The sequence below is a fragment of the Nuphar pumila genome, chromosome 3, assembly GCF_984573655.1.
Source record: "Nuphar pumila chromosome 3, dmNupPumi1.hap1.1, whole genome shotgun sequence".
Taxonomy (NCBI): domain Eukaryota; kingdom Viridiplantae; phylum Streptophyta; class Magnoliopsida; order Nymphaeales; family Nymphaeaceae; genus Nuphar; species Nuphar pumila.
Genome location: NC_143251.1, coordinates 131,281,491 through 131,308,775, shown reverse-complemented (window position 1 = coordinate 131,308,775; position 27,285 = coordinate 131,281,491). Strand labels below are relative to the sequence as shown.

Here is a 27,285-nt window from a genome sequence, read left to right as displayed (position 1 = left end):
TAGTAGTATCGTCCTTGAATATAAACAAAGAATGATCCAGTTGAGAACGAAAGAAACCATGGTTCTGAATCTCTGAGGAAAAGCTTTCAAACCATGACCTGGAGGCTTGTTTCAAGCCATATAAGGCTCTGCTTAATTTGCACACATATTCTTTTGGATTTCTCTTTGCATAACCTTAGGGCTGTTCTATGTAGACTTCTTCTTTTAAATCTCCATGAAGAAATGCATTTTTAACATCAAGCTGACTAAGGGTCCACCCATGTTCAATGGCCAATCCCAGTATGATGCGAATAGTTCTCATCTTCACCACTGGGCTGAAAGTCTCATCATAATCTTGACCATATTCTTGAGTGAAACCCTTGGCAACAAGGCGTGCCTTGTACCGTTCAATGCTACCATCCGGTTTATATTTAATTTTATAGACCCATTTTGAACTAACAACATTTTTATCTGGTGGGCGATCAACTATCTCCCATGTTTGACACTCATGAAGTGCCTCGATCTCTTCATTCATTGCTTCAATCCATTTGTTGGATTGGATAGCTTGACGAAAAACAAGTGGTTCATCTTGCTTTTCAATCTTGGATAGAAAAATATGAAAATCCATAGAAAAATTATCATAACTAACCCACTTCTCAATAGGGTGCCTTATCCTACTTGATCTTCTTGGTGCCTCTCTGTTATTAGACAATGTTATGGGTTCTTCCGCAGGTACATTTGTTTACTCTCTGGGTCTTCTGATATAGACATTACCTTTGTATCTCAGACATTTTGTGTCTAATGCATCATCTGAACTCGTCTCACCGGGTATGCTTTCAGGGGCCATAGTAGGTTGTTCTGCAGTATATGAAATGAGTTCAGCACTGAGCCATGGGTCATACCAGTTAGCAACTGCGCTCGCATGTTCACGATCATGACCTGATTCATTTCCCAGAAAACTATTTTCATCAAAAATAACATTTCTGAAAATTATAATCTTCTTAGAGATAGGATCATAGCACCTGTACCCCTTGTGCTTGTCTGCATAACCTACAAATTGACATACAGAAGCTTTGTCCTGAAATTTAGTTTTCATGGATTTATCAATATATACATAACACGTGCATCCAAAAACTCGTAGCTCATCATAATTCAGATGTATACCATATAGAACATAGTAGGGAGTCTGATTTTCAAGAATAGGCATAGGAAGGCGATTTATCACATGAGTAGCAGTATGAAAGGCTTCTGTCCAAAGATTAATAGGTAAGTTACAACCATGCATCATACTCATTGCACTCTCCACAATATGCTTATGTTTACGTTCAGCAATTCCGTTTTATTGTGGGGTGTACGGGCAAGAAACTCTACAATGTATCCCATTATCTTGGAGAAAATCTAAAAATTCTTTGGAGGAATACTCACCACCTCCATCACATTGGAGAATTTGAATATTTTGGGAAAATTGAGTTTTGACGTAGGCATGAAAGCGACAAAAAATAAAAAAGACTTCTGATTTATGTTTCATAAAGAATATACAAGTAAAGCGAGAGAAACTATCAATAAAGGACACATAGTATTTGCTTCCAGAAGAAGAAAGATTGGGAGTAGGACCCCAAACATCAGAACATATTATTTCAAAAGGCATGAAAGATCTTTTATTTATTTTATGAAAGGGAAGTGCATGATTCTTGCAGACCTGACAACTGAGACATATTTTGTGCCTCAGCAATGAATGTGAAATAGACTCTGAAATAAAATCATGAGACACTAGTTTTTCAATAAAGATTACTACAATGACCAAGTCGAGAATGCCAAAGATCTGGCTTATTGTATTTTGATATACTTAGAACATCTTTAGAAACACGGTCGAACTTAGGCTTCAGGACACTGGAAGCTGGATCTTCATTGAAAATGTACATGTTTCTACGCCGCTCTCCTTTAGCGAACGTCTGCTTCGTTTGAAGATCCTTGACAAAAACAGAAGTATGAGTGAATTCCACAAATGAATTGGTAGAATCAACAAGTTTAGAGACAGAGACAATGTTTGTAACGCCCCAAAATTTCGACTTGTGATTTCGAAAACTTTATCGAAAAACCTTTCAAAAATTTAAAGTTTTAACTTTTAAAAATGACAGCGGAAGACATTTAGAAAGGAACACAAGTCAACAATTCTGGGTACGTTAGCTGAAAAACCATCATTCACATGTACAACAACTTAAAGGAATTTAAGAAATAAGGCAATAGATTAAAATCTGCAGTTTATTACAAAATGAGCATTTTATTCCAAAGTTCAATAAATCTAAGAAAACCCCAAAAAAGTCCCAGAGCCAAGCCGCCAGCAGAAAGAAGATGAATCTTGATCCACGTTGCACCACGCCATCGGCCGCCAGTGAAGTCCTACTCCTCACCTGCCCATGAAATGCGTCAGTTTCATAACAAACCAGTAAGTGCACGAACAGATAAGCAGAATGAAAATAAAACAGGACATTCATGAGATAAACAGTTATGATATTTAAGCAATTAAAGCAACTTTAGTCTATTCTAACAAATGTAATAAGTGCAAAGAGTTGTTAGTTGAAGCAGTGTAAGTCTCAGTCATCTACAACTATTCATGAATATATTCTTTAAGTTCTGATATTAACTGGCCTGTGGGTACGCACAGACGCGAAACGTAGAAACAGCCGAGACCGATCCGGGGGTTTATTATGTCAGGTGTTTTCATTAACCCGGATGGCTGACTGAGTCTGCTCCTAAGGGGACGGTCAGTGACCAAGAGAGTAAATCCCCAAAGGCATTCGTGGCCCATGGATGCATCCAACTTCTGCAGAAGTGCCTGGGAGTTACCACCTAGGATAATTTATGGTAATCCCAATTCCCCTAACTCCGATCACTGGGGAAACCGAGTCTTTTGCCCGTGGGGTGGTTGTTAACAACCTGTCCATCGAAGTCTTTGTACCATCCATCCTCTCCCTTGATGAACCGTGATGATCGGATGGGTACGACGGGGGTTTCTTAACCGCCGCCCCATCCTACATGCTCTGGTCCATTAGACCCACTCGAGCATCTTGCCTGTGAAGGCGAATGGTCACCATTTATGTGATCTCAGCATTGTGCTAATTACACTCATCGAGGTTGCTACAACCTCATCATCCAACCATCGTAACCCACATGGGACGTACTTGTCCAAAAGTACGGTGGTACCTCCCTAGAGGTACGACTACGATGAGAGGGCAACATATAATGTTTTATGATTCTTTTGGTTCATACATGACATGTTTTGCTTTTCTGGGCACTTGGCCTGTGGAGCCCGATATTATCACATCAAACTCAATAAAGTGTAGATTTCACACTTCAATAAACTCCATGATCTTACATAGAATTCATACCGTAACTGCCTTAAGGTTTGATTACAATAGCAATTGCAGTGGTTTTGAGTCTATTCACAAAGTTTACCTTAAGTATGCAGTTTCAAAGGAATAAGCATGCAGAATAGACAATTATGAGTTAAGTAATCTCACACGTAAACAGGCATGCCAATCAAACTACTTGATTCTTTCTAGAATGAGTCTACCCAACGAGTTTACATTATGCAATTTCAAAAGAATCACAAAGAGTAAAACATTGATCAACCAATACTTCTTCAGATACGCAAGTATGCAAAATAACTATTCTATCTCAGAAGTCTTATTTTATTTTGTTCATACATACTATTCGTGCGACTTTCCCCTACCTCGGGATGTCGTGCAGCTGCGTGCGTCTACGCGTGTAGATGATACGAGGCTCGGGCCGCGGAGCCAGAGCAGGGGGTCCGATGCGAGGTCTGCAACAGAGCTACGTTTAATTATTATGCGGAGAGATAGAAAAAAAAACAAGCCTTCCTATAGGAAAAGAGAGGCAGCAGGGGTGTGCCCCTGCTGGCCGAAAACCGAAAAACGACAAGGGGCGAGCCCTTGCCTGCAGACAGCTGCGGGGTGACAGGGCGGAGCCCTTTGTCAAAAACAAATAGTGTGGCGGCAGGGGGGCAACCCCTGCCGACAGCCACCAAGTGGCAGGGGCTGAGCCCCTGCCGACAGCAATGAGATGGCAGGGGGCCAGCCCCTGCCGAAAGCACAGGACGGCAGGGGCCAACCCCTGCCGACAGCAAGAAGTGACAGGGGCAGAGCCCCTGCCGACCGCAAGAAGTGGCAGGGGCTGAGCCCCTGCCGACAGCAAGAAGTGGCAGGGGCTGAGCCCCTGCCAACAGCACACAGTGGCAGGGGCTGAGCCCCTGCCGAAAGCACAAGACGGCAGGGGCCAACCCCTGCCGACAGCAAGAAGTGGCAGGGGCTGAGCCCCTGCCAACAGCACACAGTGGCAGGGGCTGAGCCCCTGCCGACAGCACTAGACGGCAGGGGGGCCCGTCCCTGCCGAAGGCCACAAGGTGGCAGCAAAAACAAAAAAAGAAGTCGGTGTCGCAGGGGCCTCAGGTCCCTTGCCGGCCCTCCGGCGAACCCCAGCGAGAGAAGGGGACGACAGGGGCCGCGTAGGCCACTTGTCGGTGCCCCGATGGCACAGGGAGGCGGTGGGAGGCCGCGGCAGTGGCTGTGAGCCGCCTGTCGGCCTCCCGACGAGGTGACAGGGAGGGGGGTGAGGAAGAAAAGAGGGAGGAGAAAATGGAAGAACGGCGTACCTGGGAGTGGTGGCTGGCGTCGGCGGCGGGCGCAGCAGGGAAGGAGACCGGTGCGAGGGGGAGGAAGCTCGAGAGGGGAGGCGTGCCTCCCCTCGCCCTCCTGCAATGCTCTTAAAGAGCTCGGGGGGTGCGATGAAAGGGGAAACCTCGGTGGGTTTCCCCAATCTACCCGAAAACGAAGGGGGAGAAGAGGGGGGGGGTGCGGCGCTCGGGATCCTGCGTCGGGTTACTTAAAACCCTAAAGAAAATGGGTTCGGGTCGGGTCCGGACCCGACCCGGCCCGGGTCCAAAACAAATTTTTTTTTTGTGGTTTTACATCCTACCCCTCTTAAAAGAATTTCGTCCGCGAAATATTTATTAGCTTGAAGAATAAAAAATACAGGTCAGGATATTTTTCCCTAATATCGCTCTCAGGTTCCCAAGTATATTCGTCAATTCCATGATGTTGCCACCGAACCTTTACAAAGGAAAAGGTCTCTGATCTTAACACTTGGTCACGACGGTCGACGATCTCCACTGGTCTTTCTTCGAATGTCAAGTCCCCTCTAATGTCCACATCATCATAATGAATGATGTGCGATGGATCGTGAACATACTTCCTCAACATGGATACGTGAAAAACATTATGGATCTGAGCATACTGCGGAGGTAACGCCACGCGATAAGCTGCTTCTCCTATCCGCTCCAGGATTTCGAACGGTCCGACGTATCTAGGACTTAGCTTTCCCTTCTTCCCGAACCGAAATACGCTCTTCGTCGAAGATACCTTAACAAAAACCATCTCGCCAATATCGAAGGTAAGCTCTCGTCGGCGTCTATCAGCATAGCTTTTCTGCCGACTCTGAGCGGTACAGAGTCTTTCTCGAATCATCTCCACCTGCTGAGTATAGTGTTGCAAGACTATAGGTGCCTCCAAACTTCGTTCGCCAACCTCGTCCCAGTAAACAGGTGATCGACATGGCCTCCCATATAAAGCTTCGTATGGGGCCATCCCGATGCTCGCATGATAGCTGTTGTTATATGCGAACTCCGCCAAACTGATGTGGGAATCCCACTCTCCCTTCTAGTCCATCATACAGGCTCGAAGCATGTCTTCTAAGGTCTGGATCGTACGTTCCGATTGCCCGTCAGTCTGAGGGTGAAACGCAGTGCTGAACTTCAACTTTGTGCCCAACGCCAACTGAAGTTGTCCCAAAACCTTGAAGTGAATCTAGGATCACGATCGGAGATAATCGAGACTGGAACACCGTGCAATCTCACAATCTCTCTAACATAGAGATCAGCAAGACTATCTAACGATTGGTTGAGATGGATAGGTAGGAAGTGAGCCGACTTGGTGAGTCTATCGACGATCACCCAAATCGCGTCATGCTTCCTCCGCGTCCTCGGAAGACCGACTATGAAGTCCATGGTAACATCTTCCCACTTCCATAGAGGGATCTCTATCTGCTGCATGACCCCACTGGGTCTCTGGTGCTCGATCTTGATTTGTTGACACATTAAACACCTCGAGACATACTCAGCCACGTCTTGCTTCATACCGTTCCACCAATAACTGCGTTGTAGGTCCTTGAACATCTTCGTGCTACCCGGGTGAATTGTGTACCTAGACTTGTGGGCCTCCGCTAAAATTTCATCTCGAAGAACCGGGTCATCAGGAACCCAAAGGCGCTCCTTCAACCATATACTTCCATCCTTCTTCAGACGAAAAGGTGTATCAGCCAATATCGCCTGAGCCTTCAACTTCTCGTAGCGTGCATCAGTTTTCTGCCCATTGATGATCCTCGCTAGTAGCTCAGGTTGAGCAACAAGGTGGGATAAGCCGATTGAACCTTGAGTGATCGCGAAAGGTTCCCATGAGGCTAGGTCTTCGACCAACCTCCATCCAGCAAATAAAGCATTTATCGAAATTTCCGGTGCTTTGCGGCTGAGGGCGTCAGCCACTACGTTCGCCTTTCCTGGGTGGTAGGAGAGGGTGAAGTCATAATCCTTGAGGAATTCAAGCCAATGCCGTTGTCTCATGTTCAATTCTTTCTGCGAGAAAAGATACTTAAGGCTCTTATGATCGGTGAATGCTTCAAACTGCTCTCCATACAAATAATGTCGCCAAATCTTCAATGCGAACACCACCGCAGCTAACTCTAAATCGTGAGTTGGGTAGTTCTTCTCGTGAATTTTAAGTTGCCGAGAAGCGTATGCGATCACTTTCCCATTCTGCATAATCACAGCCTCTAGGCCTGACCCAGAGGCATCAGTATAAATCACGAATCCGCCTTTACCAGAAGGTAAGGTCAAAATAGGAGCACTGGTAAGTCGCTCCTTCAATAACTGAAAACTCGCCTCGCACTTCTCGTCCCATAAGAATTTAGCCTCTTTCTTCAGTAACTTCGTCAGGGGTAACGCAATTTTAGAAAAATCCTGAATGAATCTTCTGTAGTAACCCGCTAGTCCAAGGAAACTTCTGATATCACGTGCGTTCTTTGGTTGCTGCCAACCAAGTACAACCTCCACCTTTGCAGGGTCCACGGACACTCCTTCCTTAGAAATAACGTGTCCCAAAAACATGACTTCCTCGAGCCAGAATTCACATTTAGAGAACTTGGCATACAAACGTTCCTTTCGCAAGGTCTCCAACACACTTGTTAGGTGCTCTCGATGTTGCTCTCGACTTTCTGAGTACACCAAGATGTCGTCGATGAACACGATCACGAAAGTGTCCAAAAATGGCTTGAACACCCTATTCATTAAGTCCATAAAAGCTGCGGGGGCATTGGTCAGTCCGAACGGCATGACTGTGAACTCGTAATGTCCGTATCTCGTCCGAAAGGCCGTCTTAGGAATATCCTCATTCCTAATTCTGAGCTGATGGTATCCGGACCTAAGATCGATTTTCGAGAAAACCTTGGCCTTCTGCAACTGATCGAACAAGTCTTCGATACGCGGCAATGGGTACTTGTTTTTTATCGTGGCCTGGTTGAGCATTCGATAGTCGATGCACAAACGCAAAGTCCCGTCCTTCTTCTTCACGAAGAGCACAGGAGCTCCCCAAGGAGAAACGCTGGGGCGAATGAATCCCTGATCCAACAACTCCTGCAACTGCTTCTTCAGCTCCTCAAGCTCAGCTGGCGCCATTCTGTAGGGTGCTTTGGAGATTGGTGTCGTACCTGGTAGCAATTCAATATTGAATTTTACCTCACGAGACGGGGGAAGTCCCGACAGCTATTTAGGAAAAACATCGGGATAATCGCGAACAACATCTAGCTCACCGATGGGAATAGGCATTGGATCTGACTGGATAACACTAACCAAAAAGGCAATGCATCCCTTCCGCAAAAAGTTCTGCGCCTTAAGCGCCGAGATCATCCGGCTTGCTCGAACAGGTCTGGGGATTCTGAATTCTACTCTCGAAGAGCCTGGAGGTGATAAAACGATCTTGCCATCACGGCAAAAGATCTTGGCATGATACTTGTGCAACCAATCCATGCCTAGGATGACGTCAAATTCTGTCATCTCAAGCAGGATAGCACAAGCAGGCAAGTGCCGCTCTGCCACCACTACATCCAATTCAGGTATGTAAGTGGTGCAAACTGTGTTCTTCCCAACGGGGTTATACACGTCTAAAGCATTATCAAGTGTTTTTACCGTTATATGCAATTGTTTTACGAATTTTTCTGACACAAACGAGTGTGTAGCACCACAATCAAAGAGTGCAAAAGCTGCTTGATCAACAACAAGAATGGTACCTTGAACGAGATCCCCTTTGGTCAATTGATCGACCGTCGCTGCATAAACTCGACCCGGCTCCCTGCCACTGCTTGGTTGTGCTCGCTGTTGCTGCTGATGAGGTGGTCGAGGAGGCTGAGATACGTTGCCGGTTCGCTTGAGGTCATCTGTTGCTTTCTTCCGGCAGTCGCGTATGAAATGGGCCATCTTGCCACAGTACAGGCATCCGCCAGTGTCCCGCGGACAAGATTGTCCTACATGAGGCCTCTTGCACCTGGGGCAGTTATCTCCCGACGGTTGTCTGGGCGGTGGGTGGCTCTGCTGTCGTTGGCGCTTTGCTGGAGGAAACTGTTTCTTCCCTCCTTCAGTCTTCACTGGAAAAGGTGGTCGTTGCCCTGGGCCGCCGGAAAAGGTCTTCTTCTGCTCACCACCTGATGCGGTTGACTTCTTGGCTTGCACACTTTTTGAACGCTCCCAATCCTTGTTCAGTAGGGTGGCTGCTGCTACTGTCGCAGAAAAAGTCGCGGGCATGCTGGTGAGAACCCTATGCCTGAGTCCTTCCTTCAGTCCGCGAATGAACTTCCCGGCCCGCTCATGATCATCCTCGAATAGGTGAGGACAATAGCGCTCCAACCGTTGAAATTTGGCGATATAATCGCTCAAACTTAAGCTGCCTTGGCACAGCTCCAAAAATTTCACCTTCTTCTTTTCCCTCGCATGAGGAGGGAAATAGTTTCCGAGGAAAACCCTTCGGAAGGTCTCCCACGGAATCACCTCAGCACCCGGAAACTGCACCTCCCGCATAGTGTCCCACCATTCGCGAGCGTCGTCCTTCAATCGAAAGGACCCGAACATCGTCTTCTTATCATCAGGAACAGACAACACTTGGAACACCCGTTCCACCTCTTTAACCCAACTCTCCGCCAAGTCAGGATCAACCTTGCCAGAGAAAGTAGGAGGGTCCAGCTTCAGAAATTTTTCATAGGTGGCAGTTGGTGCATTCCCAACAAGGGAACCCGGATCCTGATGGGGGCGACCCTGGTTACGAATCGCCTCAGCCAAGGAGTTGAGGGTATCCATCATGAATCCCCTCTGTTCACGCAACTCATCGGCCATGTTGTGGCTTGAGTTTCCCGCCATCCTTAAAAAGCAACCAAAATTAAGGTAAAAAATACTGAAGACGTACAAGTAGGCATAAGTATAGGAGCAAAGGCAAAAACATAGATCTTTATTACGAAAGTCAAATATTTAGAATCCAGCTGTGCTGGTACATAAGCAAAAGTTCTATTCCGTAATTATAAATGAGTTCACAGACTCCAACAAAACTGGGTACGTGCTACCTCCCCTTAGGGACGGCTAGAGTACTTCCTAAGATATTACCTTCTATTGCCTGTGCGCCTGAATCTGCGCTTAGGGGTGAAGGAGAAGTGGCTCCTCGTAGGAGGGCTCCTGCCCGTAAAGGGGCGTCGCCGGAGTATATTCCGGTGAGCCAAGACTATAATCTGAAGAATCCGTCGCAGGTGTGTATGTGGGTGATACACCGCCCACTGGGTCTGCTGGAGGTGGCGGTTGCTCGCCTGCAGTCGAAATTGCGATCTTGCCGCCATGCTCGGCCTTGTGGAGGCAAGCATCCATGGTATGCCCTGTTTCTCTGCAGAAACCACACTCCTCTGCTAACTCAAGGGGAACAAAATCTCCCGATGACTCCTGTGGTGTCTGATGGTGCACCCGAACGTGTGAAGGCGCAAAACCACCTTCTCGAGCATGCACCTCAGCCCACGCTGCTGCCAAGGGTATCTGGTAGGCGATCGGTAGTGGGCAGTCTTGTTCATCCGTAAAAATGGGTAGAGGAGGGCGGTTAGCCCAGTAACCAGCCCCGAACATCTCATGTCCGCCCCTCTCCCTTACGGAACGGCCACGTACTCTACGCGTGCTCCTACTGCGACTACCACTAGAACCAGTAAACGGATCCATCTATCCAGCGGTACTACGAATAAAACAAGAATATAATTTAGTCTAAACATGCTATAACACATCAAAGACTTACTTACAGCGCGATGAGATGCTCAATAGTCAAGATTTCACCTCTTTCTGATCTGGCTCTGATACCAAGTTGTAACGCCCCAAAATTTCGACTTGTGATTTCGAAAACTTTATCGAAAAACCTTTCAAAAATTTAAAGTTTTAACTTTTAAAAATGACAGCGGAAGACATTTAGAAAGGAACACAAGTCAACAATTCTGGGTACGTTAGCTGAAAAACCATCATTCACATGTACAACAACTTAAAGGAATTTAAGAAATAAGGCAATAGATTAAAATCTGCAGTTTATTACAAAATGAGCATTTTATTCCAAAGTTCAATAAATCTAAGAAAACCCCAAAAAAGTCCCAGAGCCAAGCCGCCAGCAGAAAGAAGATGAATCTTGATCCACGTTGCACCACGCCATCGGCCGCCAGTGAAGTCCTACTCCTCACCTGCCCATGAAATGCGTCAGTTTCATAACAAACCAATAGGTGCACGAACAGATAAGCAGAATGAAAATAAAACAGGACATTCATGAGATAAACAGTTATGATATTTAAGCAATTAAAGCAACTTTAGTTTATTCTAACAAATGTAATAAGTGCAAAGAGTTGTTAGTTGAAGCAGTGTAAGTCTCAGTCATCTACAACTATTCATGAATATATTCTTTAAGTTCTGATATTAACTGGCCTGTGGGTACGCACAGACGCGAAACGTAGAAACAGCCGAGACCGATCCGGGGGTTTATTATGTCAGGTGTTTTCATTAACCCGGATGGCTGACTGAGTCTGCTCCTAAGGGGACGGTCAGTGACCAAGAGAGTAAATCCCCAAAGGCATTCGTGGCCCATGGATGCATCCAACTTCTGCAGAAGTGCCTGGGAGTTACCACCTAGGATAATTTATGGTAATCCCAATTCCCCTAACTCCGATCACTGGGGAAACCGAGTCTTTTGCCCGTGGGGTGGTTGTTAACAACCTGTCCATCGGAGTCTTTGTACCATCCATCCTCTCCCTTGATGAACCGTGATGATCGGATGGGTACGACGGGGGTTTCTTAACCGCCGCCCCATCCTACATGCTCTGGTCCATTAGACCCACTCGAGCATCTTGCCTGTGAAGGCGAATGGTCACCATTTATGTGATCTCAGCATTGTGCTAATTACACTCATCGAGGTTGCTACAACCTCATCATCCAACCATCGTAACCCACATGGGACGTACTTGTCCAAAAGTACGGTGGTACCTCCCTAGAGGTACGACTACGATGAGAGGGCAACATATAATGTTTTATGATTCTTTTGGTTCATACATGACATGTTTTGCTTTTCTGGGCACTTGGCCTGTGGAGCCCGATATTATCACATCAAACTCAATAAAGTGTAGATTTCACACTTCAATAAACTCCATGATCTTACATAGAATTCATACCGTAACTGCCTTAAGGTTTGATTACAATAGCAATTGCAGTGGTTTTGAGTCTATTCACAAAGTTTACCTTAAGTATGCAGTTTCAAAGGAATAAGCATGCAGAATAGACAATTATGAGTTAAGTAATCTCACACGTAAACAGGCATGCCAATCAAACTACTTGATTCTTTCTAGAATGAGTCTACCCAACGAGTTTACATTATGCAATTTCAAAAGAATCACAAAGAGTAAAACATTGATCAACCAATACTTCTTCAGATACGCAAGTATGCAAAATAACTATTCTATCTCAGAAGTCTTATTTTATTTTGTTCATACATACTATTCGTGCGACTTTCCCCTACCTCGGGATGTCGTGCAGCTGCGTGCGTCTACGCGTGTAGATGATACGAGGCTCGGGCCGCGGAGCCAGAGCAGGGGGTCCGATGCGAGGTCTGCAACAGAGCTACGTTTAATTATTATGCGGAGAGATAGAAAAAAAAAACAAGCCTTCCTATAGGAAATGAGAGGTAGCAAGGGTGTGCCCCTGCTGGCCGAAAACCGAAAAACGAAAAACGACAAGGGGTGAGCCCTTGCCTGCAGACAGCCGCGGGGTGACAGGGCTGAGCCCTCTGCCAAAAACAAATAGCGTGGCGGCAGGGGGGCAACCCCTGCCGACAGCCACCAAGTGGCAGGGGCTGAGCCCCTGCCGACAGCAATGAGATGGCAGGGGGCCAGCCCCTGCCGAAAGCACAGGACGGCAGGGGCCAACCCCTGCCGACAGCAAGAAGTGGCAGGGGCTGAGCCCCTGCCGACAGCAAGAAGTGGCATGGGCTGAGCCCCTGCCAACAGCACACAGTGGCAGGGGCTGAGCCCCTGCCGACAGCAATGTATGGCAGGGGGCCAGCCCCTGCCGAAAGCACAAGACGGCAGGGGCCAACCCCTGCCGACAGCAAGAAGTGGCAGGGGCTGAGCCCCTGCCGACAGCGAGAAGTGGCAGGGGCTGAGCCCCTGCCGACAGCACTGGACGGCAGGGGGGGCCGTCCCTGCCGAAGGCCACAAGGTGGCAGCAAAAACAAAAAAAGAAGGGGGTGTCGCAGGGGCCTCAGGTCCCCTGCCGGCCCTCCGGCGAACCCCAGCGAGAGAAGGGGACGACAGGGGCCGCGTAGGCCACCTGTCGGGGCCCCGATGGCACAGGGAGGCGTTGGGAGGCCGCGGCAGTGGCTGTGAGCCGCCTGTCGGCCTCCCGACGAGGTGACAGGGAGGGGGGTGAGGAAGAAAAGAGGGAGGAGAAAATGGAAGAACGGCGTACCTGGGAGTGGTGGCCGGCATCGGCGGCGGGCGCAGCAGGGAAGGAGACCGGTGCGAGGGGGAGGAAGCTCGAGAGGGGAGGCGTGCCTCCCCTCGCCCTCCTGCAATGCTCTTAAAGAGCTCGGGGGGTGCGATGAAAGGGGAAACCTCAGTGGGTTTCCCCAATCTACCCGAAAACGAAGGGGGAGAAGAGGGGGGGGGGGTGCGGCGCTCGGGATCCTGCGTCGGGTTACTTAAAACCCTAAAGAAAATGGGTCCGGGTCGGGTCCGGACCCGACCCGGCCCGGGTCCAAAACAAATTTTTTTTGTGGTTTTTACAATGTTTTTCTTTATATTTGGTGCATGGACAACGTTATATAAGGGGATGGATGAAGACTGCGACAAAGGAATGAGGACATTGCCTACTCTTGAAATAGGGTGGTGAGTCCCATCTCCAGTTACAATATTAGATTTACCAAGATATGGGGTCAAAGTAGAGAACTTACCTGCATTTCCAGTAACATGAGCCGCTGCCCTAGAATCCACATACCAAACTCCATCATCATTCTGCTTCAAATTTAAGTTGTCCATTGCAGACAAGAGAAGATCCTTAGCATCATCACTCACCCAGAAAGTACCTGCGGTTCCTGGTGTGGCAACATTTTTATGGTTTTGAATTTTGTTACGATTTTATGGGTTAAACCAGCAGTTAGCCTTGATATGACCTCGTTTATTACACAGATAGCATGTGGAAACACTCTTTTAAGAACCGACAGTGAAATTTGGCGTAGGTAACAACCCACGTCCACCCTGGATTTGTGCTCCTCTACCTCTGCCACGACTCCCTCTATAGGAAAGATCTCCTCGTGTGCAATCAGCTGTCATGCCTGTGGCAAAAACATCATGCGTAGATGATTGCCATGCTGAAGTATCAGACATGTTTTTCAAAGACATTTCATACTAAAGCAGTTTAACATGTAAACCCTCAAAACTGGGCAATGTAGGTAAACACAACAAGGAAGTGACAAGAACATGATACTTTGACTCCAGGGCACTCAGCGACTGTTGTACTTTTTCTTTATCTGATAGTGGATATCCGACAATCGCTAATTGATCTGTAATGCTTTTAACTTGATTTAAAAATTCAATAATAGTCATCGGTTCCTTTTTCAAAAGCTGGAATTCACGCTTGAGGAATAACACTTTAGCTTCTGATATCTGAGAGTAAGTCCGAGCTAGAGTCTCCCACAATGTTTTAGTTGTGCAATCACCAGGAATAGAGACTAATACCTTTTGAGACAGTGTGAAAGTGATATACACGACAAGAGCCTGGTCGCGCTTCATCCAGGCAACAAATGCAGGGTTACGAACAACGTTTGCCATTCTTTCTCCCTCTTTTGTTTCCTGTGTAATAAACTCTGAAGGCGCTGAAATTGAACCATCCAAGTGTTCTGTAAGATCTTGACTTCGAATGAAGGGAGTGATCTGCCTTTTCGAAGTGAGGTAGTTATTTGAATTTAATTTTTCAGAGACAAGCTGCCCCAGAAAGTTGGAAGAAAGTCCAGAGTTGGCATAACTATCTATTAACAGACCTTGGAGACTCATATTGGAAAATTAAGAGGAATAAAAAAAAAATAACAACAATAGCTTTAAAGAGAGATCTGAAATGAAAATAGCAAAATAGCCCACACGACACAGTCGACAGGTGAAGAATGAGATACAAACTGGAAGAAGGCAAAATAGCCAGACGCTAATATGTGAAATAGATATGAAGATGAAGACAGATACATGGAAACAAAAGTATACACAGATCTGTCTTTAGGGTTTAAGAGAAAGAGAAAAATATGACAGATCTGTTGGAATACACAGCAAATTTGAATGTGATTCAGATCTGCGATGAACCTGTTGGATATTTAGGGAACGCAGGGTGGATAAAGGGATATCCAAAAAAGGAGCGACAAACCTTTGGTGAACAAAATAGGAGGAGAAGAGGACGACCAGAGGCAGATCGAAACTTGTTGACGAGAAGAAAAGCACGATTTTGAGGATAATAGGAGAGGATGAGGACTGGAGGCAAGTCGGCACTCGTTGACGAGGAGGGGACAAAGGTCTGGAGACAAATCGACACTTGTTGACAAGAAGGAGGAGACAAAGGTCTGGACGCAAATCGGCACTCGTTGACGAGGAGGAGACGACTTTTCACGCCCTTCACGCCCAGAAATTTGGCTGCTTTGATACCATATTAAATCTGTTGGTAAGCAAAATAATTTATAGAAAATAAGAGAATATGAGAAGGAAGAAGAGGGGAATTATCTGGGAATCGACAACCTCCACTTTGTTTTTCACAGTGGGCTGCGGTAAACCTTGATTATATTAAATAGGGTTACAACATTATTTACAAGGACAAAAATGCCCTGTATAGAAGAAACATATTACAATATTATAAACACGTGAATTATAAAACACGTGAATGGATATGGATCCAATAAGGGATCCATATTCATTCATATTCTAATATTTTTAACTCTTTTTAACTGCCCTCAATAAGGAAGATGAACCTATTATGTACTATCAGGCAACCACTTCTACCAAATGGGTAGAAGCCATGAATGATGAAATGCAGGCCTTACATGAATGTGAAACCTGGGAAGTTGTTCCCAGACCACCTGACAAAAATGTTGTCGGATGCAAATGGGTCTACAAAATAAAGTATAAACCAGATGAAACCATTGAACGATAGAAGGCAAGACTGGTGGCAAAAGGGTTCACCCAAGAAGCAGGGCAAGACTATGATGAGACCTTCAGCCCGATGGTGAGGATGGGAACAATTCGAATTATTCTTTCCTTGGCTGTTGAACATGGATGAAAGCTGAGTCAGCTCGATGTGAAAAATGCATTCGTGCATGGAGATTTGAAGGAGGAAGTCTATATGGAACAACCCCCTGGATATCAAGAACAAAATTGTAAAACCCATGTGTGCAGGCTAAAGAGAGCTATCTATAGTCTAAAACAAGCATCTTGTTCTTGGTTTGACAACTTCTCGCTTGAGATTCAAAAACATGGATTTTCACGTTCTCTACTAGACCACTCATTATTTATTTTTAGAAGTCAGAATGTGACCACTCTACTATTAATTTATGTTGACGACATTGTCATCACAGGAAACTCTGAAGCTCACATCAAAGAAGTAAAAGACTTACTAGGTCAGAGGTTCAAAATGAAAGATCTTGGTGTCCTGCGCTATTTTCTTGGTGTAGAAGTTGACAACCAGGCTCATGGCTTGACGCTCACTCAACACAAATATACAGTAGATGTTCTCAGCAAGGCAGGTATGAAAGACTGCAAGCCTCTAGGAACAAAACTTAGCACTCATGATGGAGATCTGTGTGAGGATCCCACCAGGTATCGCAGTCTAATAGGGATGTTGCAGTATCTCATATTCACTCATCCTGATATTGTTTATTCGGTCAATCAAGTGTCTCAGTTTATGCATGCACCTCGTACTGGACATATGAAAGCGGTTAAGAGGATTCTTAGATATCTGAAAGGAACCATTGGGGATAGATTGATATATTCACCACAGTCGTACGACAAGGATGAGCATGCACTTACTATATATTGTGATGTAGACTGGGCAGGGGACCCTGATGAACGAAAATCTACATCAGGTTATTGTGTCTTTATTGGAAGAAATTTAGTCTCTTGGAGTAGTAGAAAACAAAAAGCTGTCTCTAGGTCAAGCACTGAGGCTGAGTATAGATCCATGGCTGCCGCTACTGCCGAAGCCACATGGATCAAACATCTACTAACTGAAGTGAGAGAAAAGATCTCACACTCTATCTTACTATGTGACAATCAAAGTGCTCTCAACATGTCATTCAATCCAGTACATCACAGTCGTGCTAAGCATATTGAGATCGACCAACACTTTGTAAGACAAAAGGTTGAAGAAAAAGAGATCGAGCCCGAGTTTGTCAATGTTGAAAGACAAGTTGCAGACATATTTACAAAGGGCTTGACAAAGGATCGTTTTTGGATGCTTAAAGGCAAGTTGTTCATGGTCCAAAACCATGATCAACTTGAGGGGGGTGAAAAAATGTATTCTGGGATATTAGGACCCGACCCGAGTCCATTGTATGTACAGTCTGGTTACTAAGGACCCAAGTCATGTACAGGTTTATTTTGTTTATTTTGGGTCTGGACATTGCACCAGACCCGGATCCATACTATTCTTTTGAACGTATTAATACAAAGTTTAGGTCACGATTTCGTTGGTTGAAATCGTGACAGCTGCAGCCTCTTCTTCTTCATCTTCTTCTGTTCTCTCTCTCTCCTTTCTCAATACAGGTACCAGAGGAGATTCTAACACAGACGTCCCAGATCCAACAACAAACAGGAGTCGTCTTGGGTCCAGGGCCGGACCCGGATCTAGCTGCACACTTTAAATAGCCATCCTAGGGTTGCGTGCAGGACAGACTATTGGAATTTTCAAAAGTTTTCTTTTCCTATCTCATTCAGCCGCACGTTCATTGTTGTTTCTTTTTGTTTCTGTTCTTCTTTCATTCCAGCCTCCTTTGTTCATTTTTTTTTTCTACTAGTTACTTGTTTTCTTTTAACGGTAAGCACTACCAATCTTATAATAAACTGTTGCTCGGATCCATTGATATGAGCCTTTTGCTTCAACATTGCCATTGGGTTATTGTGTGTTGCACGATCGTGCACTGGAAGGAGCAACCCAACGTCAGCACGTCAACGAGACAACGTCGATTCCCTCACTGCACCAACAACCCTCAACGTCGGCACCCATTACGTGAAGGTTGCGGTTTCCTCGCTACATCAATATATATATATATATATATATATATATATATATATATAAGTCACACAGTCAACTAAAAGGTCGACGCACCTGCGTTGACATGCCCCGACACGGGTGCGGCTTCGGACACGGGGCAAACACGGTCAACTAAGTGTCAGACTCGGTCAACGCACTGGGGCCGAGTCCGTCCACATTTTGGACTCAGTCAACTTTGATCGAGTCTATTTTTGTCCATTTATTAAAATTAATTTGGACTTGGGTTAGGTCTGGATCCGGACCCGACCCAGATTCACACTCACAAGCTTCTTTATGTGTTATATTTTGGTAAGTTTGTGTTGTTACTTCAATAGAATTACTTTTTTATTTTTGCTTTAAAATTTACAATCTGATTATTGTTATATATATATATATATATATAGCCGTGTCACTGTGTCCAAAATTTTTGAAATTGCTCCGCACCCGTGTTGCACCCGCACCCGCACCCGTACCCGCATCCATGTGACATAGATAATGTATAATATAAATATAAATATATATATGTATATATGTATCTATGTATATAATATTAATATATTATATACATACAAAAAGGATAGAGTAATCTTAACACTGCTTAACCTCAGATTTGAGATATATGATGCTATCTATAAATGGTCATATGTCACTGTCAAGAAGTATATATTACAAAATTTAGCAGGTAAGATAGCATGTGCCATAAACTAGACCTTTATGATGCAGTTGGTTGCTGATTGTTGAATGCATACATTGGTCAAATAAAAAATTTGTGTTTGTCCTTAAAAGAGTTGGTTTATCTTATGCTTGAAGAAATTATGTTAATTTGATTTAATGATGCTTGTTCAATGGGTTTGCATCCTGGATTGCTGTTATTAGGTGATGAAAGGAAATGATTGTTTATTTGCTGAAAAGAAATGATTGTTTATCTTCTTTCTCATGTTATTCAACTCATATTTTTTGATGCATGACATTTTTTGGGGATACTTCTTTCTCATTTATTCAAGTATTCAACTTCTATCTTTTGATGCATGACATTTTTTTTGGGACATGCAGTGGCAAAAGAGACAGAGTTTGAATTCTGGGGCTTTGTTTTTGTTATGCTTGCTGCTGTTATGTCAGGATTCCGTTGGTCAATGACTCAGATTCTGTTACAAGTATGAGATTCTAACTTTTTTTTTCTTCTACTTCTATATTTGATGCCTGCTTCATAGCAGATCTTAGTTAGAACCACTGTTTGTATACATTAGCAATATTATATAATTTGGCAATTATATGGGAGTGCTGCTTGCTTTTATGAATCCAAATTTCTCATAGGCTCTTCAACCAGATGGTTCTTTTGGGCTCATGAACTTCTAGGGAATGTCTTGCTGGTGGACACTGGTTGTAGATTGCCTGGTATGGAGAAACTGGTACCTGCAAGAATTTTTTGAGTAAGGTGAGCCTATGTCTCTAGTCTCAACCGTTTATAGGTTGCATGGATATGGACAGGAGTGCTAAGAATACACATGAATTGGTCCATTGACATTAAATCCATAAGGACATTTGCAATCATACTGAGGAGAAAAGACCAACTCTTATTACTATCTCATCAAATCAGGGTATAGACCCAAGCATATGACAACATAACATAGAGGGTGTTAACCTAACACAAAGAATTAACTATGTTCTAACACACCCTTTTAAACTAACAACGGGATCAATCAAGTAATAGAGCAATGGACAGCTATTCGACATGGCAGTAGCCTCATTTCTGAAGTTTTTGGGTAGTCAAGATAAATCATTTTGGAATAGGCTATTGAACCAATGGTTCATTATGTAAATATCTGATTCTCTAATTCATATATAATTGCAAGTGGCCACATGATGTCCTATGGGGAAATACGAAAAAACAAGGTTTGATCTGTGTAACGAGTGTTTACTGACTTGATGTGCAACAAAGATGTGCTTCTCCAACCAGGTAAGAAGACTGCTATTTGTACAAAGAACAACTTTTATAGTATGTTAATATTAGGGAATTTGAATGAAGAATGATGGCATGCAGTATAAGGATCTGCTGTCATCCAATTTGACCATTTATTCTACTTCATGCTTGCTTTTATGGCCCCTTAGATTGCATCATTGATGACATTTTGAAGCATAGAAGAATGAAAATGCAGTTGGAATGCATAAGATTTACATTGACAATGTTAAAGGGATTTCTGTTCTAATTGCTTTATAGTAAAAACATGAGGACCAGAAGGAATTGCGGGAGGAAGGATGATCTTGCTAATGATTGCATAAGCCTGACTATGTAGTATGTACACTATAATGATTTTGGTTGCACGCATGGCTAAAATGCACCAAAGAATAAATAAAAAATTAAATAGGGAAAAAAGTTTTCAGAGCATATACGTGTAGTTTACTAAACCATGTCTGCATGTGCTTACTTTTGATTAGGGCTGCAAATGGGTTGGATATGGGTTGTGTCAAACTTGACCAAAACTGTATCTGTTTTTATTGATCATTTCAGATTTGTTCTAACTCAAGTCATGCAATGGGATCTAGGTTTGGATCTAATGTAAACTACAATGTACCAGATTCAATCAAATAAGTAATCTCTACTATTTGTATATACAAAATGGTAAAATGTGATGGACAAGACATTAATACAACTTAGATATGATGTTAAATTGCTAACCTGTTCCTGAACCAGACCTGATTATCTGACTACATATGCTTTGGTTCAACCTACATTTGTATATGGATTATCCTATCTAGTAAGATGGATCAGATCCAGTTTGGAGCCAGGTTATAGCCACAACCCACTTGCACCCTTAGTTTTGATACAGTCAAAAGATATCCCCCAATTTTAGTTTTTCACTGCCATAGTATTGATGTGACAGATACCTGACTCTTGGATCTCTAGATGGGAAAACATTTTAAAATGTGGGAATTATGTGCGTGTATTTTGCATTGAGCATGGGTCTTGTGTGGTATCTATGTAACTTACCTTTAGTTTAGTATCTCTTGTGCTGCTTTTCTATCATGATGATGCCCCATCATAGCCGGTATTTTATTTTTTAATTTATAACCCGAAGAAACCGCACTCGGCACGAAGACCTGCTCGCGTTGGCTCAGCCTGCCATACCTACGGTCGTCATGCCCGCAGCATAAAACTCTGAGGCTAGGATCCCTGCCCCTGGGGCCTATGCAACACATTGGTTTGCGCAGAGGTGCAACACCCATGAGAATCGAACCTTGACTGCCTGTTTAGCAGTGAAGGCCCCACCCCACTACACCAAACCCCCTTGGGGCACAGCCGGTGCTTACTTTCTGGACTATAACATCATTGATACTATGTTCTCATTAGATATTTATTTATCTGCTATTTTCTTCCTTGGGCTCTAACCTTCACAAATTTCTGCTTTTGCATTGAACTGACAAATTCCACAATTTGAAGAGGGAGGTTTATGGTAAGCGGTCTTTCTTATCTCCTTGATTCTCATTTGTAGAATGTATTTTGAGCTGGTTCAACTTGCGTGTGCATGTGTGGCTGATAATGGGTTGCACATTTCTGGATGCCGTTCAGGGTTGAAGAATCCTATCATTTTTATGAGCTATGTCGCTCCAATTATGGCATTTGCTACTGCTCTACTCTCACTACTGTTTGATCCTTGGGTTCATTTTAAGCAAAACAACTACTTTGATAATTCATGGCATATTATTCGAAGTTGCTTGCTGATGATTATTGGAGGCAGCCTAGCATTTTTTATGGTAAGAAATAGCTCATGAATCCAGAATTTTTTTTAATTCAAAGTTGATTTTTGATTTATAGGTTTTAGGTAATTTATCTTTGATTTGTGTATGTATGGAACTGTGTATTGTAATGGAAAAGTCTATAAGAATGCATCCTGCCATTAAATGTTCTCTCTTGTTTGATCTCATTGACACTGTTTTTGCCAGGTTTTCAATGGATGTTCTATTCTTTGCAGGTTTTAACCGAGTATATTCTTGTTTCAGCAACTAGTGCAGTGACAGTCACAATTGCAGGTGTTGTTAAGGAAGCTGTTACTATTGTGGTATAGTTTTTCCTTCATGACATGCTTATAGAGATCTTATTAGGTAGTTTTTGAAGGCCTCCCATTTTTCACTTTTTCCTATGACCACATTTTGATGTTATCTTCAAATGGTGAAAGTGCCAATTTTTTGAGATCTCCAAAATGCATATTTGATTTTAATTTAGCTAGACTTGATATACAATATTATCATGACAGTATTACATGATTATCCTGACTTGTCCTAAGGTCTTCCATATTTTTCACTTGTATCCAGTCTCATGTTCAAGTTCTGCGTTGATTTTTCTGAAGAAAGAGTTTTCTAACAATCGTCATAGATATATTGCTGATAAGTGAAGAGAAATACCTTCATGATATTGTCATCGATTATGATGTGCTCTTGTCATGCAATTTGTACAAGTAAGCTTTTGATCTCATGAACAAGTCAGTTGGCTCTTGCTTCAACGATTTGTTATTAGTAACAGTGCCAAGGTTTGGTTATGATTGTGCTTGTATCATTTGCATCCTTTTGTTCAAGTGAACAACGTATTCATAATCTTATTTCTGCTCCTACAGAGGCATGCAGAGACCTTCCTTTAATCATTGGCATCCCATTGGCTACTATGTGCTTTTGCAATAAGTTATACTATTTTGTAGCACAAATGCAGGTTGCACTTTTAACCCATTTATATAGACATTACGAAAGGCCATATAGTCATTGGGATGGGGAGATCCCAATGGCTATATTGGAAAAAGTCTAATATACCCTTATATAAGAGGGAAAAGACAAAAGATATAAAAAAATGTACAAAGACAAAACTGCCCCTAATGGACAGTACTTATTACATGTACAAATGACCAAAATACCCCTACATGGGAAAAACCTATTACAATAATAAAACAATTAAAATATATATAATATATACATATACACTCATATATATATGAATCAATTCATTTTAACAGTCCCATGTCAGCTCACAAACTATGATTGCCCCTAGCCAGTGTTGTGAAAAGCGTTGAGGCGTAGCGAGGCGCTCCACCAAAAACTGAGGCGAGGCGTAAAGCGTAAGCCTCAAATATTTTTTTTGAAAACTTCAAAAAAAATATCTAAAAATAAAAATAAATAAAGAAATGCTTTATTGATGAAATAACAACCAATAAGAAATAGAAAATCTCAAATAAGTACTAAAAAATGTGAGATTAACATATAAAAGTAACTAAAAACTGATTACATAACTGAAAAATATATGAGATTTATCTTTTGTAACCAATATGGCTTAAACACACATTCCTCGATATTGCCCCTCAAACTTCTGATGTTCATATAATGAGGAATTGCAAGGCAGAAATAAATGATGTAATGTGAGGTTTTTTAAAAGTGTCAATGAACCTTAGGGATGTCATGAAAGGCATGGTGATGTATTCACAATTTATTGTCTATTGAAGCATGCATTATGTATTATTTTTCAGTTGTTTATTAAGACAAAACTAGTTGCTGTTTAAGTAGCATCTCATTGCCACACTTCATCAAGTTAGGATCAGAGATTGAACACCGATATCAGAAGACAACCAAATGAACTCCTACTAACTGGCAAGTAGTTCTATAGAGCTTTTTGATTGGAATATAGTTTTCTTTTTACTTAAGCAGGACATGAAAAAACTATCTCACAGAAAGGCACTAACTTGTGGTGGAAAAGTACCCACTCTTCTCCTTTTCATGCGGTCAGTATCAGAAATGCTCATGGAGCTGAAAGTGGGATTTAATGGAAGAAATAAGTTGTGTGCATCCTTTTGTATGATGGGTGGTACACATACTGCAAAAATACGTAACATCCTGAAATTGGATAGAGCTACGAACTGCGTTAAGAACAATTATCCACTCCACTCTTCTCAGTAAACTTGCCAGACTTATTGAACTCGTTGCACAATGCTGAAAGTTCTGAAAAAATGCCTAACTGGACCACATGCCACAGGATGCACCATTGCCCAAAAGTAATATTTTCTGGTCTTCTCTATCCACAAGTTTCACAAGTCTCATTTTCTTAAATGAAACCTCACTCAAAACTCGTAAACAATTTGATCCCTCCCCCAAAAGAAAATGAGAAAAAGCAGTAGACTTGCGTGTGAGAGAGGTAAGAGTACCTGTGTGAGAAAAATATGAGAGAGGGAGAGTATGCGTGTGAGAGAGAGACTGCGCATGAGAGACGAGAGAGAGCCTGCATGAGAGAAAGAGAGTCTGCGTGAAAACATAAAATATTAGGGTTTGTTTAAACTTTAAACCCTATTTTTTGGTCAAATGAGGGCTTTGACCCTCATTTGACCAAAAGCCCCAGGCATACACGCCTCAGTTTGAGGCGCGCCTCGCCTCGAGGCATGCGCCTCAAGGCGTATGAGGTGCACGCCTCGAAGGTTTTGCGCTTTATATATGCGCCTCAAGGCATAAAGCCCCTCGCCTTGAGGCGAGGCGCGCTTTTTGCGCCTTGAGGTACGTTTTTAATAACACTGCCCCTAGCCAAGATGTTCGAGCCCTTATGAACAAATTATTGCCGATGTCACAATGGATTCAACTAAAACTTTTAACCAAAGTTACCATAAACTTCTTAGATAGGTGGGAAGCATGTTTCCTAGAAACTCACATTGGAATCACGATACTCCTGGCTTCCAAAACTTCATGAAAATCTCAATTCCCCCATGCTTCTTCTGTGCTTCCTACATGCATTATCCATGCTTCCTATATGTTTTTCTCACGTTTCTTTTCATGTTTTCATGTGAAATCTCATGCTTCCACTCACTTCTCATGTGATTTCTCTAAATTGGTAACCATCATTGTTAAATTTTAACAAAAAAATTAATTCTTGCACTAAAAAATTATGAAATATAAGAATAATCATTTTATTTTAGTTTTTATTTGCTTCTTGTTTGATTCCTATTCATTTACCATATTGCTTCCTTTTTAATTCATGTTTCATTTTCAAATTGATACATCATTTCTCGCTTCCTATAAATTTTAAAATTTCTTGCTTCTCACTTCTGCTTCCTAGTCTGGCAACCTTGCTCTTAATGGTTTATAGCACGCTCGCCTGAGACTCTTTCCAGTCTTGGTTTTCCTTCCCCAATAAGCTTTGAATAGAGGATTTACCATAGTTTTTGGTTTTAGTGCCAACATTACTCTTTCTCATTCATTCTTGTTTTGGTTGGTTAGGAGTTCCATTCCTTGGGTTCTCCCTGTATAATATTCAGGATTTCCTCTATGATCTATGACATCATATAATGCTTCATTGCCTATTTTGCACAGGCTGTAGCTTCTTTCTTATTTTCAGTTATTTGAATCATGCACTTGATCAATATTCCTATTGCAGACCAGACAATTAACCTTTCTCTATGCCCTTTCTGGTCATAATTCAATCTCATTTTGGATTGTATACTTTTTCTGCTTTTTTCAGCACGAATTTTTTTTTGACAATCATTGATGAACTTATATACCTCCAATATGGCAATTGGTTTTCCATGCAACATATTGTGCTGAATGAGATTTACATGATGGGATTACTTAAAAATAGCAGAGGCAGAATCTGTTGGTTTGGATGAGCTGTTCATTGTGGAGGACAAATCCAACACAAGTTCATCTGTTCATGTCATGAAATTCACTCGCATAAGATAAGAACTATGTCACAGGGATTCGGCCAACTAGGTGCTGCACCCTCGTCGATGCGACACGATGCGGGTGTGGCACCCGGTGCGGTCAACCTGACCGGGTGCGGTAAACGCATCCAGGGTCATTTGTGTCCAACTTTTGGAATATATATATATATATATATATATATATATATATATATATATATATCTTTTCAGTGTGATGACTTTTTTCTCTCTCCTAGTTGTTTATTAGTTACTTATAAGGGGTTCTTTCCCTTTAGAAAGGGTTTCATTCGACTCATTTTTGCTATAAAATAAATATTTATATCGATGTGAATTTGTTTTTATTCTTTAGTGATGATTAGCATCATCATATCATCTGTCATTGCTGCTGTTATTACTGGCATCTATTTCAGATAGAAACAATAAACTAGAGTCTTTATGCACATCGCTGGCTCAGTCATCTCTGCAGAATATTGTGACATTTCTTTTCAGAAGAGAGGATGATTTTCTAGGTGGATATCACCTGTTGAAAGCTTACACTTTGATATCGTCTAACATATTTGGGAACACAATTCCTGGACACAAAGATTTTCTTATTTGTGAAACTAGTTCTGTGCTGGATACATTTTTTTATTTGACACAATTTGAACCTTCGAGCTTCAGCTTTTCTTAATGTAACCAGTCTTCATTTTGTTTTTGGTTTTTGACAAAAAGTGATCTTTATAGCTTCCATAGCAGGGTTACTTCCAAGGGAGTTATTGTCGTGCCATTGTGCATCTGACGTCAAATATTGACTTGTTGCAATTCATTTATGCATTGAAAATTATATTCATATAATCTAATACTTCTTTTGCGCAGGTCGCAGTGTTCTACTTCCATGATCAGTTCACTTTGTCAAAAGGACTTGGTCTCTTCACCATAATGGTCGGTGTCAGTTTATTTAACTGGTACAAGTAAGTAAAACGTTTTCAATTTAATGTAACTGTGTAGGTCTGTAATGCCATCTTAATATTATCATAAATTCTTCTGGGAGGAAAATAAGAAAAGATCTGTTTATGGTAACCAGTATGGTTAAGATAGCTTCAGGAAATGGTGTTAGCTAGCTTTTTTCCCTTTAAAATTTAACAAGCTGAGTCATTGGTTACAAGCTCTAAATTATGGTACTATGTTCAAAATAAATTGCCACTTGGATCAAGGATATTGATTTTCATGGACTTCCACTGCATTTCATGAACATTCCAATAAAAAAAATCATGATTTGTGACTAACAATTTTGTACCTTCAGGTACCAGAAGCTGCAGAAAGGTCATCTAGGTGAGAATGGAGAATCCATTGGGTCACCACATGACAATGAGACAGCAAAATATGTCATTCTTGATAATATGGACAAGATGGATGAGGAAGCTTGAAAGCTGGGATGATTTCAATGGACATAATTGAACATTGAGGTAAGCTTTTATTTTAGGTGTTTGGAAAATGATATTTTGATGAATTTGGTTAACCTGTTTATTTCTATCCAGACCAGCAAGAGAACAGATTGATTTGAAGCTTACTATTTGTTTGGGTTGACGTTTTCTATTACCACTCTGTTGTTAAAATATGATTGTACATATATATATATATATATATATATATATTACATATATATGTCTATGTGTCTATCTACATGTATAAATA

The 27,285-nt window shown here is 42.5% G+C and overlaps 1 protein-coding gene across 1 annotated transcript in view; it reads left to right on the top strand.

Moving 5' to 3' along the window:
* Positions 1–27,017, top strand: part of LOC149843847 (putative sugar phosphate/phosphate translocator At1g06470) — a 52,817-nt gene extending 25,800 nt beyond the window's left edge. Inside the window, exons 6-11 of the mRNA XM_090000979.1 lie at positions 18,986–19,086; positions 21,372–21,384; positions 21,501–21,685; positions 21,904–21,990; positions 26,467–26,561; positions 26,894–27,017. Of these exons, the coding sequence (XP_089857105.1) occupies positions 18,986–19,086; positions 21,372–21,384; positions 21,501–21,685; positions 21,904–21,990; positions 26,467–26,561; positions 26,894–27,017 (605 nt within the window). The remainder of the gene's footprint in view (positions 1–18,985; positions 19,087–21,371; positions 21,385–21,500; positions 21,686–21,903; positions 21,991–26,466; positions 26,562–26,893) is intronic.
* Positions 27,018–27,285: the final 268 nt, after the last annotated feature.